Source organism: Erinaceus europaeus, chromosome 8, assembly GCF_950295315.1.
Source record: "Erinaceus europaeus chromosome 8, mEriEur2.1, whole genome shotgun sequence".
Taxonomy (NCBI): domain Eukaryota; kingdom Metazoa; phylum Chordata; class Mammalia; order Eulipotyphla; family Erinaceidae; genus Erinaceus; species Erinaceus europaeus.
The window spans coordinates 111,928,160-111,942,540 of NC_080169.1; the positions used below are offsets into that span (position 1 = coordinate 111,928,160).

General features: G+C 50.7%; 1 protein-coding gene across 4 annotated transcripts in view; it reads right to left on the minus strand.

Annotated features, from left to right (window-relative positions):
* Positions 1 to 11,829: 11,829 nt before the first annotated feature.
* Positions 11,830 to 14,381, minus strand: part of HIPK2 (homeodomain interacting protein kinase 2) — a 159,653-nt gene continuing 157,101 nt past the window's right edge. For all 4 annotated transcript variants that reach the window (XM_060196666.1, XM_060196665.1, XM_060196669.1 and 1 more), the window contains exon 15: positions 11,830 to 14,006. In XM_060196666.1, the coding sequence (XP_060052649.1) occupies positions 13,557 to 14,006 (450 nt within the window). In that variant the 3' untranslated portion in view covers positions 11,830 to 13,556. The remainder of the gene's footprint in view (positions 14,007 to 14,381) is intronic.

Below are 14,381 nucleotides of genomic sequence, written 5' to 3' on the forward strand. Positions count from 1 at the left end.
TCCTGGGTGCTGGGGGTGTGGGGGAGCCTGGCCATGGGGAGGGTTCCCTCAGCTGCACTTGCTCTAGTGAGCAGGGACCTGGGAGACCAAATGCTTCCTGGGACCCTGAGGACAGGCCACACAGCTGTTGTCACATGTCTAAGGGGGTCCCTTCCTTTCTTTTTATTTTTTATTTATAAAGTGGAAATATTGACAAGACTATAGGATAAGGGGGTACATTTTCACACAATTCCCACCCCCAGAACTCTGTATCCAATCCCCTCTCTTGATAGCTTTCCTATTTATCCCTCTGGGAGTATGGACCCAGGGTCATTGTGGGATGCAGAAGGTGGAAGGTCTGGCTTCTGTAACTGCTTTCCCGCTGAACATGGGCATTGGCAGGTCAATCCATACTCCCAGCCTGTCTCTCTCTTTCCCTAGTGGAGTAGGGGCCTGGGGAGGTGGAGCTCCAGGACACATTGGTGGGCTCATCTGCCCAGGAAAATCAGGTTGGTAGCATGGTAGCATCTGGAACCTGGTGGCTGAAAAAGAGTTAAGACAGAAAGCAGAGCAAATTGTTGACTAATCATGAACCTAAAGGCATGGATATTGCAGATGAAGGTTTGGGGTCTCCATTTTGGAAAAAGCTAGTAGGTCTATTTTAGGTATATTCCAAGAGGCCTATGACCCAACTAGTTTTTCCCTGTGCCTGACATCCAATACACAGGTGACCCAAGCTGTTGTCTGGAAGGATGGTGTCACAGTTGGAAGAAGGACCAGAAAGCTGGATCAGGGAAGAGAGTAGCTCCCAAATATGGGAAAAGTGTATAAATATTGTTAACTGTAAACCCCATAGATTTGATCTGGGGCCCATATTCAGCACAGGAGCCTATGTAACCTCTGCATCCCTGTGGGTCTGAGCTCACATTCCGTGGTCACGGCTAGGAACACTCCAGGCTGCGCCAATTTCAGGACCCATCATCCTCAAGTGATAGGCAGAGTATGCTATCCAACCTCCCTTCGGAGAATGCAACATTCCCTACCATTATTGATCCACATTGCAAGGTTCTATAGGGGCCCACAGAGGAGTCCATTATGTTGTTCCTGATAGAGATGACCAGTGACAGTGGTGAGAGGGATCTGTTAGAGGTCTAGGCCCACCATGTCTGTGTGGGAATCCCAGGGCTCCCTGACTAGGGCCCCAGGTGATGGGGTGGCCTGGTAGTGACTAAAGAGTCATCATTTAAGTGTGCCGGTCTCTTGTCATTATTCAGCTTTTGTAGTCCTTACTGTGTCTGACAAGGTTAGCTTTGGAGTGATTAAGGGATGTGCGATAGGAGGTAAGTGAGGAGGGTGTCTAGGTCTAAGTAGAAACTATTTCATTAGATACTTTATGGTGTCTTTTTGGGTCTTTCTACTGGCTTGCTTCATTTATTGACTCACTGCAGACTACAGTGCACTTTTGCTTTCAGGTATATGTTTTCCCCCAACTCCTGGATATATGTACTTATGTCCCATCTCATGGACCATGGTCTATATCTAGGTTTTGAGGTTTTGCTAAGAAATGTGCCACCTGAAATTGAATTAAGGAGTCTTAGAAGCTAGGGAAGGTCTCACCAGAGTAATGAAGCTGAAGAGTTAACATTCCATGCGTGGCATTTCTGGACACAGAAGTGTAACATGCCAAGGTGGTGCTGGTTGCATTGATTAGGTTGGGGTCAGCAGATGCAGTATAGTTGGTATAAACTGAGAGAAGCATGCAGGAAAGTGAGCCCTGCCCTAGAGGTTCCAGGACTGGGAGAAATATGGGCTCTATAGAGAAAGGGGAGGCAAACGCTAGAAGAAGAGAAAGGGGAAGGTTCCTGCTAAGGGTTTAAGAAAGCATAGATAGTTATTGCTGTAACCAAATTATTTGGCAACTGGGTTAACTTTGAAAATTCCTTTGTTAGCATTTGCTGTATCACACAAGACCTCAACATAATTTATGTCCTTCTATCTTATTTACATATAGCCATATTTTATAAAGTAACACCACCAGTTGTTTCTGTTCTCCCTGGTCTAAGCTTTTCAAAGATTTAGTATTTCAAAGAACATGTCATTATTAGAAATGTATTAACAATTTGAGCCTACTGTTAAAATTAAATCTGATTACCAGTTTGAAGTTTTAAGTGCTTAGATTGAAAGAACATATACTCAGAGCTATGGTCTGTGTATCAAAAAGTTTGAGACATTCAATCCATTTTCCCTCTAATATTAATTAAATAGTGATTTATGAGAGTATAAGTTAATAGGAGTGTATATTAACACCACTATGATCACCAAAGGTGTGTCCCCCCGACCCCCAGTGAAGCTGAACATCTATCCTCACCCTCCACCCAGAGATTTTTACTTTGGTGTCCTACTCCAACTCTTACCTTCTTCATCACTGTTCAGTCACTGTGACAAGTGTCCCTCCACACTTTCTATGTCCCTGGCACTGCAGGCACCAGGCTCCACAGCATGTGTGTGTGTGTGTGTGTGTGTGTGTATCCTGGACCTTGTGTATGTGTAATTCTACCAGGCTGGCCACATTGTTGTTCGTCCATTCATTCATTCATTCATTCATTCATTCATTCATAAAGGTATTGCAACACCAGAGCTTCCCATTTCCATGGTAATTCCTTGTGTGGCTCTGGGGTTGCGACCTGGACTGTGTCCTACCTGTTGAGCTCTCTCTCCAGCTCCCAGATTTAATTTAAATTTGCTTTAGGTAGAGACTGAAAGGGAGAGGGAGAAGGGGAGGAGAGGGGGGTCACAATACTGAATTTTCCTTCAGTGCTGTGGAAGCTGGGCTCAAACATGGGCTGTTGCACATGGCAAAGTGGCACACAATCAAGTGAATTGCTTCGCTGGCCTTATTTTAAAGATTTATCTGTATGAGAGAGGGAGAGAGACAGATACCAGGACTCTGCTCAGCCCTGGCTTATGGAGGTGCTGAGAATCGAACTTGGAATCTGGAGCCTCAGACACATAAACACTGTGTTGTAACATGCTGAACCTTCTCCCCAGCCTGTCTGTCCTCTCTATCTCATCCCAGTGTGATGAGATGCTCTCCAGGGTCACACAGCATTCCTGGAAAAGCTGAGAAGCAGTATTGCTTATAAACATATTAAAACATTTCCCAAAGGCTGAAAAGACTTCTAGAAATCAGATCCTGTCATGATCACCTCTTTGGCTTATAAATGCTCTGGTTCTAGAACAAAGAAATATACCAGAAGCTGGTGTGGGAGAGGGAGAGGATACAGTGATTTCAAACAGTTTAATGTAATTCCAAGACAAAGTGTGATTACATTGCTACACATATACAATATGCATATGTGGTTTTTTTTTTTTTTTTTTTTTTACAAATTTTAAGTAATAACTCGTTTCATTTCAGAGACCGAAAAAATGATCAAAAAAAGAAATTGTGAGTAACAAGCTATAACAGAGTTCACCACAATGGGACCCCCCCGATCCACCCTACAGTTAGTCATATTACAATTAAAATAACTCTATTCTTCTATAATTTTTTCTGTTAAAATCATCTCATAAATTTACAATGCTATTATTAGTTTCCAAGACTAATATAAAGTCACTCCATTTTTCTACAACGAAAATGATTATTATTTTAGAAGCACACAACATCATGATGAAAAAACACAAGCAAGTTTAGTAGCAAGGACCAGGTCAGTTCAGAATAACTTCTCTTGTAAAACATTCTAAAGCCAAGGAAAATATCCATTCTTATAACATACCTCTAACAGGAGACTAAGAGGGAAGTTACATTGGGGGTTCTACTACACATTGGTTTGTCTTTTTTCTTTTGGGAAAAAAAAAGGTTGACATTTATAAATTAAAAAAAAAAAAAAAGGAAAGAGGGCCAGTTCACACAGGGGAGAGGAGGAACACAAGAAAATACTGTTGCACGCGATCATTTTCCACAAAGATTAACACTTCTCATTATAGAAACCGTAGTGCAGGGAAGGAACACAACAGGCTAGGGGTTTGCAGGGGTTGGTGAGCTGAGATGACTTGGCAGAGAAAGTTCTAAGAGATGACCTTGAGGGTAGGGGAGATGGGGAAGGAACCGAGTTTCATGAACTAACTGGTGATGGGCTTCACCAGGTTGTCCCTGTTCTCACGCTGGGGGTGGAGTGGGTTTCTATCCAGAGGCTCCTGGATTCACTACGGTAAACATTTCTACAGGTTCCTTCTCTTTCCACCCCACTGGTGCGGGCTATTTTGAGATCTGAGGCTGCAGCTCCACGCAAGGTGGGGTCAGGGCCAAACGGGATGGAAAATTCCAGTCATTTGGGTTTGCTGCCCACCCCTCAGGTGCTGGAGGTCTCCCCTAAGAAAGTAGGGGCACCCTTCCTGCCTTCTCTGTGGAGAGAAATGGGACACAGGAGCCTGGAGCCCTTCCTCACCTCACTACCTCGGGGCCCCTTCTGCTGCTCTCTCTCCCACACCTGGCCCCTGTGTGGGAAAAGCTCCCCCTCTTCCTCCTCTTTCTGTAAAGCTATCACTCTTCCTACCAGAAATTTGGTTTGATATATATTTACACGCACATATATATCAATCTCTATCTTTATGCGGAGGGGAAATCTATCAAACTAGAGATTCTTCACCCCCCCCCCCCCCCCACCGACTACGACTTCCTGGCCTACTTCATTTGGTTAAAAACATGTCAAGGGGTGGGGTGGGGAGATGAGATGATTTGGGGACCAGAGGTTGATGGTGTCTTGGGAAAAACCACAGGAGGGGAGCTGATGTGAGCAGTGAGGGGAAAGTGGGTTACGGGAGAAGGCGGTGTGATTTCTGGGGGCAGTGGCAAGGAGGAAGGTCCTGGGGGGAAGGGTGTGTATTTGTAGGGGACATGCTCCAGTTTCCACTGAGAAGTCCCAGAGAACCACGAGGCCTGGGCATGGCCAGTTAACCTTTGGCTCCCCCAGTATTGTCTTTTAACCTGAGCCAAGCTATTCAAATCACAGAAGAGGGGAAAAAAATTCATCTCCTCCTCACAAGACTTTAACAGGGAGACCAGAGCACCTTTTATCTTACTGAGAGCTTCCTGGGGACACTGGGGGGGCTGGGGCTGTGGTGATGGGGGGGTGATACTAGGGACATGGTCCAGGGGGCAGTGACCCAAATAGAAAGAGGGATGTGGAGTCAGGAGAGATGTGAGTGGTGACCAGTTGAGACTCAAGACCAATAGCAGACCCCCACCCCTTCAGATACAGCCTGTTTGCTTCAGAAAGCAAGCAAGCCAGTTCTGAGACCTCCAGTTTCCTCCAGTGAGGTTATGCTCCTAAGGCCATGGTATAGGATTCATTTGGTTTCTGGATGCGAAGGGGGAGGCAGGTGGGGCGAGGTGAGAGCTGTTTTGTGGGGAGATTTTCAACACAGGACCTTTGTGAGAAATACACCCACAGACTTCACAGGGACACACTTGCTCAATCCTGACCCAACACCAACAGGTCCTTGGTCACAGGTGTTCTGTGGTTTCCAAGGTCTGACCTGCTGAGGCACCCTCTCCCCTATTTGGGATAAAGACAAAAAGCCAAACCAGAATTCTCGGGGACCATTTCACACCCTGTTCCCACATGACACACTCCAGCATCTCTCTTATCACAATGAGGACTTCTCAGCCATGGGGCTCAGCGGCCCATGTTCCAGATGTCCCTTGCCCCTTCTATCCTTCCACCTGCTCTGCAGCACTTACAAGTTTCTAGAAGGAATCAAGATCCCCCCTTGCCCACCACCAGCTCCCCTGCACACCTAGGCTTCAAGTCTCTATCTGAACAAGAGGGAAAGACATACACACACGTGCACGCGCACACACATACACGCACGCACACACACACGGAATAAATCACAATGCTTTTGTCTGAAAGGAGAAAAGAAAAAAAACAACAAAAAAGGACATCAGTTGTATGGAAAATACAGCCAATGGATATTGGCAAGATTCTAGAACCTTCTAGAACACCTATGGGCAGGAAGGACTGCAGGAGCCTTGAAATGGCAGCTGTACCATGGGACCACCTAAATCTCAGTGTCTTCTACCACCTGGAGAGCAGAAGAGGGGGTGAGGTGGGTTGCTTAAGACATTAAATCAGAGACATTCAGGTCAAGACTCAATCCATGAACTGGGTCTCTGTCCTCTCTGCCTCTTGTAAGATATCACTTGCAGAACAAGGTTGTCACGACATGGGTGAGGTCTTTGCCTCCTGCCCCAGGGCTTGATCTCAACCTTTCCCACAGCTCTGGACTTGCTTTCCCATCGTCTCACACACATATGGAAACCAACATGGTGGAACACACCAGCATGGGTCTACTTCACAGACTAAGTGGGTCAGGGGTGGGGAAGGGGTAAGACACCAGCCTGGTTGGGATGCAGGTGGGGGAAGCACATGGCCTCTAAAGAATGGGGGTGTTGCTGAGGTCTGATGATGTTAGTTTTCAGTAGAACGTTTCTTCTGAAGGACTGGTTTCAATGTAACCCCCACAAACGGTTTTGTTTTTTAAATATCAGATGCAGCCACAGACTGCTCGAGCAGTCACAGGACAGGGAGGTTGTTCCTGGATTCTAGATGTGACTCTTGGGATCTCAGAAGGTGGACAGTGTTGTCCGGCAGTGGGGGGGTCACAGATGCCTCCCATGTATGACTGGCTGCCATGTTGGTTTAGGACACAGAAGGCATCAGCTCGTTTGGATTTGCTTCAGCATCAAGGCCCAACATACACGCTGATATTATTCTCACCTCACAGAGAGCTCAGTGTTTAAAATCCCAAGAACAAGCAGGCTACACAGTTAAAAGAAAGAAGGAAAGAAAGGAAAGAAGGGAGGGAGGGAGGGAGGAAGGAGGAAAGAAAGGTGGAAATCAGGATGAATGCCCACGTTTGAGGTAATTATTGCTATTATGTCACAGTTTGTGTAAGTTAGATAATGTATCTAAAACCTTCTTAAAACAAAAACATTTGGGTGTTGTTAGAATCCCAGAATACCCACGGAAACCAACTAGGATTGCAAATGCTGATGAGTTGGGTCTGCTTTCAATGTCCTTAAAATTCTAGAAGCTTCTAGAACTTGTGTAAACTACCCAAGGATTTAAGCTAACAGATGCCTGGAGTCAATTAAAAAAAAAAAAGGAGAAAGCTCAACCCAAACAAAGATGTTTCAAAACAGAGGACCATAGTTAACAAACAAAAACATTAAAAAAAACAAAATCAAGTCCTTAAGTATTTCTAAATCCTCACCACCTTCCAGCCAAGCAAAAATGCTTACAGAAGCATTTTGTATTAACTACCAACCTCACATCTTGGCAAGAGACTCTTTTTCCTTATGTCCTAAACACTGACTACTTTTTCCCACTCACTATCCATTTCTTGGAGAAGGCTATTTCAAAAGAAACCTTTATTTCACTCCTCTTCCTGGAAGTCATCTTGTCTTTATTCTCCTCCTTCGCTCCATCTCTTTTTTTCACAGAAAGAAAAAAGAAATCCTGGACACCAGACCCACATATGGCATTTATAATTTGGTGTGAACTGGGTAGTGGATCAGCACAGTGTATTAAAAAAAAAATACTATCTTGAAAAAAGAGAGAGACTTTGAATATTGCCTTTCTAGAATTAACTACACCAGAGAAAAAAACCTCTTTGAAACAAAGAAAGAACCCCCAATAAAGGGAAAAGATGTTTAAAAAAATAGAATAATTGGGGTACATTGGAAAAGGACACCTCTACCCTGCCCCCTTCCCCCCCAACCAAGACCCTCTTTTTATAAAAGTCAGACTGTGTTAGGCCCTTTCTGCTTGAGTGCCAGGCATGGTGTAGGGAAGGCTGGGAGGGGTGGGGGTGGGAGGAGAGGCCAAAGCTAGCAACTCTGAGTTCACCTCTGCAGCTGGACAGCTCGAGTTCAAGGTCAGGCCATTCCCTGCCTCTCCAAGCTGTGTGACCCTGGGTGTGTTTACTAGTTCCTGAACCACTGCCTCATCTGTCAAGGACTTGTGTGTGGGGGATTGTTAAAAATGTACAACCAAATCGAAAGTCAACTCTGCCATGGTGATTGGCACATGACCTGGGGGTGGGGATGGGTGGGTTAAGACTGAAATGCTTCCTTTTGTGCTGGCTCCTCTGTATGTCGGGGTGTTGGCAGTGGGGTGCCTCTGAGGTTTTTCATGGAGGGTTTGGCAGGGTGGAGCCTGGGGGGGTGGCTGGCCTGCTGAAGGCCACCGCTTACCTGAGGGACACTGCAAGTTGTCATGAGTAACAGAGTCAACACAGCCTTTGAATGCTGGGGTCTGAGATGGGGGTGGGGGCTCTCAAAGGCTTATGGGGATTGTACTGGGGGAGCAGAAGGGGGGAAGACCCCCCTGGATACGAGTCTGGGAAGAGTGACCAGTGGGAGGGTCACTTCTCTGGGTACTAGCTCTCTCAACTGGGTGGGGGAATGGGTGTGTGTGTGTGTGTGTGTGTGCAAAAAAGATGTAGCAGGCAAGCACTGGTGAGAGGGGACACACTAGAGAACTATATGCCACACTGCTGCCCAGCTAACGCCAGACGAATCCAGCCCAGGGAGCCCAGCTCCCCAAAAGCAGCAGCCTGGGGGCCACTGGTCCCTTCACCTCTTGAAGGGTGAGTAGTCTCGAATAAACACAGAAGAGGAAGACACAAGAGGGGTGGAATGGCGTCCTACAAGACAGGCCACGGTGGAGGTGCTGTTAGCAAGGGAGGTGACATGTCTCTGGGAAGGGTTCTTTGGCTAAAGACAGGGAGTGGCTTCAGCTTCTCTGCTTTGGGAAAGGACGTCTCTGGACTGCTCAATTAGGAGGCTTCCTAGTTGGAAATCTATTAAGACCTGTGAGAAAGGAAAGATCTAGACAGGCAGGTGGCTCTAGGGGCTGGGGTGGGGAGAGAGGATGGTGCAGTGGGGCTGGACTAGCAGGCAGGAGGTCCTGAGTTTGATTCCTGGCACCACATGTGCCAGAGTAATTCTCTGGTTCTCTCTCTTTTAGGAAAAAGTAAATGATTATTATTATTATAAGACAGATGAAGGGAGAAGCACATAGTCTGCAGAGCCTGGAATGTCCTCAAGCTGGAACCACCCAGCCTGATCCCCAAGGGAATTCTTGCCTCTCTGGAGGGTTTCCTCTGTCTCTAGGGGCCTTTCCTCCTGTGCTCTGTCCTCACAGAGACTAGAGGAGCCAGCAAGGTCCCCCCGACTGTCCCCGAAGCCCATGAGTCCCCAGGCTGAAAATTCCAGGAGCCCGTGGATGCACTCAAGGCAGCGCCTAATATGCCATCTCCTGCTCCGGTTTCCAAGGAAATCTCCACACCCCCTTTGCACACATTCGTGCACCTCAAACCCTTTGCCTCAAGTCTGTTCCCCAAAAGAGCATCTACGATTCCCAGGACCTGGGCCTGGGCCTGCAGGCAGCTGTGCCCGTCTGTCCATCCCTCCTCCCTGTCCTTCCATACAACATCTGAGGCCATGGTGGGTTGGGGGACTCAGGCTCCCCTTGGAGCCGAGGCACCCCAGTCCCCTGCCCCTGCAGAAGTAGACCAGCATCAAGCCTCCGGCCCTCGAACCCACTGCCTGCTCACCCCTTCCCTTGGAAACAGTTGCCACCCCTCCCCCACAAGCCAGGGTGGGGTGGGGGTGGGGGTGAACCCAGTGAGAAATGGGCAGAAGGACTCAGTCCTGAAAGTGCTCGTTTCTCAGTTCTCCTTGGTTCCATCCTTTGCAACCAAAGTCCTTGCTCCCAAATGAGCTGCTCTGAACAAGGACCAGCTGGTGGCCCTGGGGACAGGTCGCAGGGGAGAATGGGGTGTGCCTGATGAGGACCAGTGCTGGTCTCACCCTCAGGGACATGAGAAGGGAAGTGAGAGACCTGCACCCTCAGTTCTGTGTTTGGGACAGAAAGAGGGATAAGCAGAGGTGAGCCTGCAGGCCACCCTATGCCCCTCCTCCCATGCTGCCACCTGTTGGGACAAAGTCCATTCTGTCCCCCCCAGCCTTTCCCTCCTGGTGTCTGGGGGCACTGGGAGCTGACTGACCAGCCCCTTGGAGTGTAGCCCCCTCCCCATGTGATAATTCCAGGAACCACCAGGCTTTGTCACCGTGTCTACAGCGACCACTGAACCCTGCTATTTCTCTTTCTTTTTGGCTCACTAGTCTGTGCCCACAAATGCATGCTGAACACATGTAGGAAGGCGTAGGGGTGGGGGGGGGCATCAAGTGGATGGTTTGAAGTGGGGGTGGAGTGAACAGGGAGGAAGGGACACCCATCCAGTCTTGAACCCTGGCATGACTGCCCACATTCAAGAGGTTTTGTGGGGACAACTGTCTCTGCACCAGAGGGTGACAGCCACACCCTAGAGCATGGAAGGTAAAGGGGGGTATATCTGGGGGGGGAGTGGGGATAGCCCTGGGGGAGGGGGCATCTTCTGCTTGGCTGGGGGCAGAGGGGATGAGGGCCAGGCTCTAGCTAGTAACTTCCAGGGGCTGCAGGCCAGCATTCGAGCTCATAGATTTCTGGGGGAGGGGAGAGGGAGACCAGGGGAGTGTGGAAGAGAACCACAATGAAGGAGGCAGCCTGGGAGACAGCTCCTCCTGGGTCACCAGGCGTCCCCCAGCCTTTCCTTCCCTGTGCTGTCTCCCTGCATCCTGTTTCTCTCTACAGCTCCAGGTAGACCAGAGAGAACAGACCTGGTGGCTGGGTCTCTCCTCTCCTCCTGTCTGTCCTTCTGGCCTCACCACTGGCTCACAGAGGCAACACAAAGGCAGCTTCCAGAAAACACAAAGAGACCTGGGACAAATGTATAGGAATCTGCCTCATTCTCCCTAACTAAACAGACTTGGAGCTGGGGTGATGATGACAAGTGGCCACATCCCCTCAGGGCCCACACCAGCATCCTGTGAGGCTCCCCAGGGACCCCAGGTGGAGAAGGAATGTTCTTCACCAGGGAAGGTGTCCCCTGAGAGCAGAATATGGAGATGTCCGGATGTGGGGAGGGGACAGGTGTGGTGTGTGTGTGTGTGTGTGTGTGTGTGTGTGTATGTGGGATCTGCTCAAACAGAGGTGCCTTTGCAGCCACGACTTCTGTGCAACGCAGCCAGAAATTACAGAACAGATGGATTCAGGGGAGGGTGTCACAGCTTGGCTCCCAACCCCTCCAAAGGCTTTTGTCCCCATGTCCTGTGTGTCCTGCTAAACACAGCCACATGTGGATGGTGATACCAAGCACTGTCTTGCTTTGAACCTGTCACCTTGTCTGGCTGCTGGTTTGGGGGGAGGTGGGAAGCCAGGGTGTGTGGGGGGGTTGCCCTTGGGAGGGTCAATATCTTCCCTTACAGCCAGAAGCCTTCTGGTTCCAGTTTGGGGACAGAGATCTCTGAGCAATGAGCAGGATTTAGGGCCGGGAGGGAGGAGTTCAGGCAGTTTGTCATTTTCACAGCTAAGAGCTAAGATGTGGGCCCATTCACAGTAGATTGTTGAGGCAGAGGGAGGGTGGGGGGAACCAACTCTCTGCAACCTACACCCTTGACCCTGGGGGTGGGGCCCGTGCAGGACTCAGCCTCTAAGAACCAAGCCCTGAAGCCCACTCTTCAGAAGCCCCCCCTCGATCTGGAAGGTTCTCCTCACACTCATGACCTTCAGAGCAATTCTTGGGCTGGTGACATAGCTCACTTGGATAGTGCACTGCTTTGCCATGTGTGTGACCTGGGTTCAAGCCCCAGTCCCCACTACACTGAAGGAAGTTTCAGTGCTGTGGTCTCTTTCATGCTTGCTCCTTGCCTCTGTGTCTCTATCTTTAAATAAGTTTAAAAAAAAAAAGGCAATTTTCCACTAGCAAAGAGACACCCCTCCCCACCCCCAGCAGCAATCAGAGTCTGAGGAAACTTCTAGAAGGTATCACAGGTGTAAAGAGAACAAAAGATGAGTTTCTTTGGGAACGTCACCATCTGTGGGTGGAAGCATTTTCCAAAGTGCCACCCTTACAGTGGTTCTGTGCCCTGCCCAGTGCACCCCCCACTGCAAAAAAAATAATAATCATGTCTCGGGCAGGCCTGGGCAGCTTGAGGAAGGAATTCAGCAGCAGTCACAGGCCAATGGTTGCCTGCAGAGGGAAGGGTCTGGCAAAGCTGTGAGTGCACAGCTCGCTGTTGGGGGCGGGGGAAGGATGGAGAGGAGGCTGGGGACACCCCCCCCCACCCCCCACCCCGTCTGGAGACCAGGTCCCTGCTCTCTGTCCTGGCCACAGTTAGGAAGGTAGAGGAGGATGCAGCCCCCCAGCAAGGTCACCATTCCTGCAACCTCTGGTCCTACAACAGACATGGCACACAGGGCTGAGGGCAAAGGGTAGGGGGGGTCCTTCCTCCAATAAAAGTCCACCAAGACCTCTCCTCTGCCCCTCTGCCTGCCTACCATCACCCCCTGCTGGGGAAACAGCCTCCCCCCTTCCCACAGCAAGACAGCAGTCAAGGACACAGGGCCAGAAAACAAAGACCAGAGTGAAAGGTTCTAACAGCCAGAAGAGGGAAGGGGTGAGGTGGGGGGAACCCCCCTTCTGCCAGGCCCTGGGGGGACCCCCATTGTGAGCCCTCACTGCAGCTGTCATCTGTAAGGCACTAGGAAGGAAGGCTGTGGAAGCAAGAGTGTGAGAGCCATGGGAGTGGGGGACAGGGGGACACAGTGGGGACACTCACACCCATGCACACCGGCTGTCTCAAGGGCCCCACGTCACCTGCCTACTTCAGTCCTGCTTCTTCACCTCCTTTCTTGTGTGTAATTCGCCACATTGAGGAATACTCTACTGGTATCGTGGGAGTGGAAATGCCAAGGGGGGAGACAGGGGTGCTGAGCTACATTCTACTGGGGGGGGGGACCTGGATGCCAAGAGAAATCAGGAAAATGAAACAACCAAACAAACAACAACCCAAAGTTTGCGACACACACACACACACACACTCACACACAGGTGCACACACGTGCCATTAATGACATTTGGGAACAAACGTCACTTAGAGATTCACCCGGATCGCTGGGAGAGAAGAGAGAGATAGAGAGAGAGAGATAGAGAGGAGAGAATGTGCCCTGGGGGGTGAGGACAGGTGCCCCCCAGACTCTGCCAACCCCAGACTGCTCCCTCCCAACCCCTCAGCCTCCTGGGGTCATGCCCTTTGGAGTCCTGGGCAAGTCCCTCCTTCCCAGGCTCTGGAGTTAAAAAAGGCCTGGAGCTCGGCAGACGCAGAGGGCAGGCCTGTGTCACCTGCTGTCCTATGAAAATAATCTTTGAAAAGTAAGTTCGAGGTGGGAGTTCTTTGAGATTTTTTTTGGGGGGAGGGCCTCCCCACTTCTGGAGTCTTCTTCCTCCTGTGAGCTCGGTTGGCTGGGGAGCACGGTGGGATTTTTTTTTCTTTTTGTGTTTTTTTAATTTTTTTTTTTTTTTAAAAAACAAAACACAGCACAGGTTCCTTCATCCGTTCCTCTTTCAAATGGTCTCTGTGCCCAGCCGTCCGGTCGGTCCGGGCTGTGGGGTCCCTGGGGGCGCCCGGTCTATAGGTAGGGGTACTGGTTGACCTTGGCAGGGCTCAGCGGGTAGCCAGTGTAGACCGTGGAGGCCGGCGAGGCGCTGATGTAGGTCTGGTGCGCGAACTGCGCGGGGTACTGCGGGGCGTGCAGCGAGGGCGAGGGCAGCAGGCGGGGGCCCACGCCCACGGGCACGGGCGGCACCAGGCCGGCGGGGTAGGCGCCGTGCTGCACCGGGCGAGCCGAGCCCTGCGGCGCCACCAGGGCCGCCACTCCCGACGGCCCGAGCGCGGGCGCCGCCGCGTAGCTGTACAGGTGCGGCTGTGCCGGCAGGTGCGCGGCCGCCAGGTGCGGGGGCACGGGCGCGTGGCTCGGGCTGCTGTGCGGGAAGCCGTAGGGCGCCGGCGCCACCGTGGGCGCGATGTAGGCCTGCTGCCGCCGGGGGGCGCCGCGCTCCGCGCCCAGGGGGGGCTGTGCCTGCAGGGGGCGGGAGAGGCGGCTGCTGCGGCGGGGCGGAGGACACTGGGGAACAGGGGACATGGTGGGGGAGGGGGACAGTGTTGTTGAGGAAGGAGAGGAAAAGGGGAAAGGGTAGGAAGAAAATGGATAGGAGGGGAGGAAGAGAGGGGAGCGATGAGGAGGAAGGGGTGGAAGGAGAGGGTGAGGAGGGGGAGAGAGGGAGGGGGAAGGAGGAGAGAAGGGAGATGGGGACATGGGGGTGGAGGTAGAGGGGGAGGAGAAAAGGGAGATGATGAGGAGGGAGAGAGGAGAAAGATGAGGAGGAGAAGAGGGAGGTGGGGAGGAAGGGAAGGTAGAGAGGAGGCAGATGGGGAGGAGGGAGGAGAGGGGGGC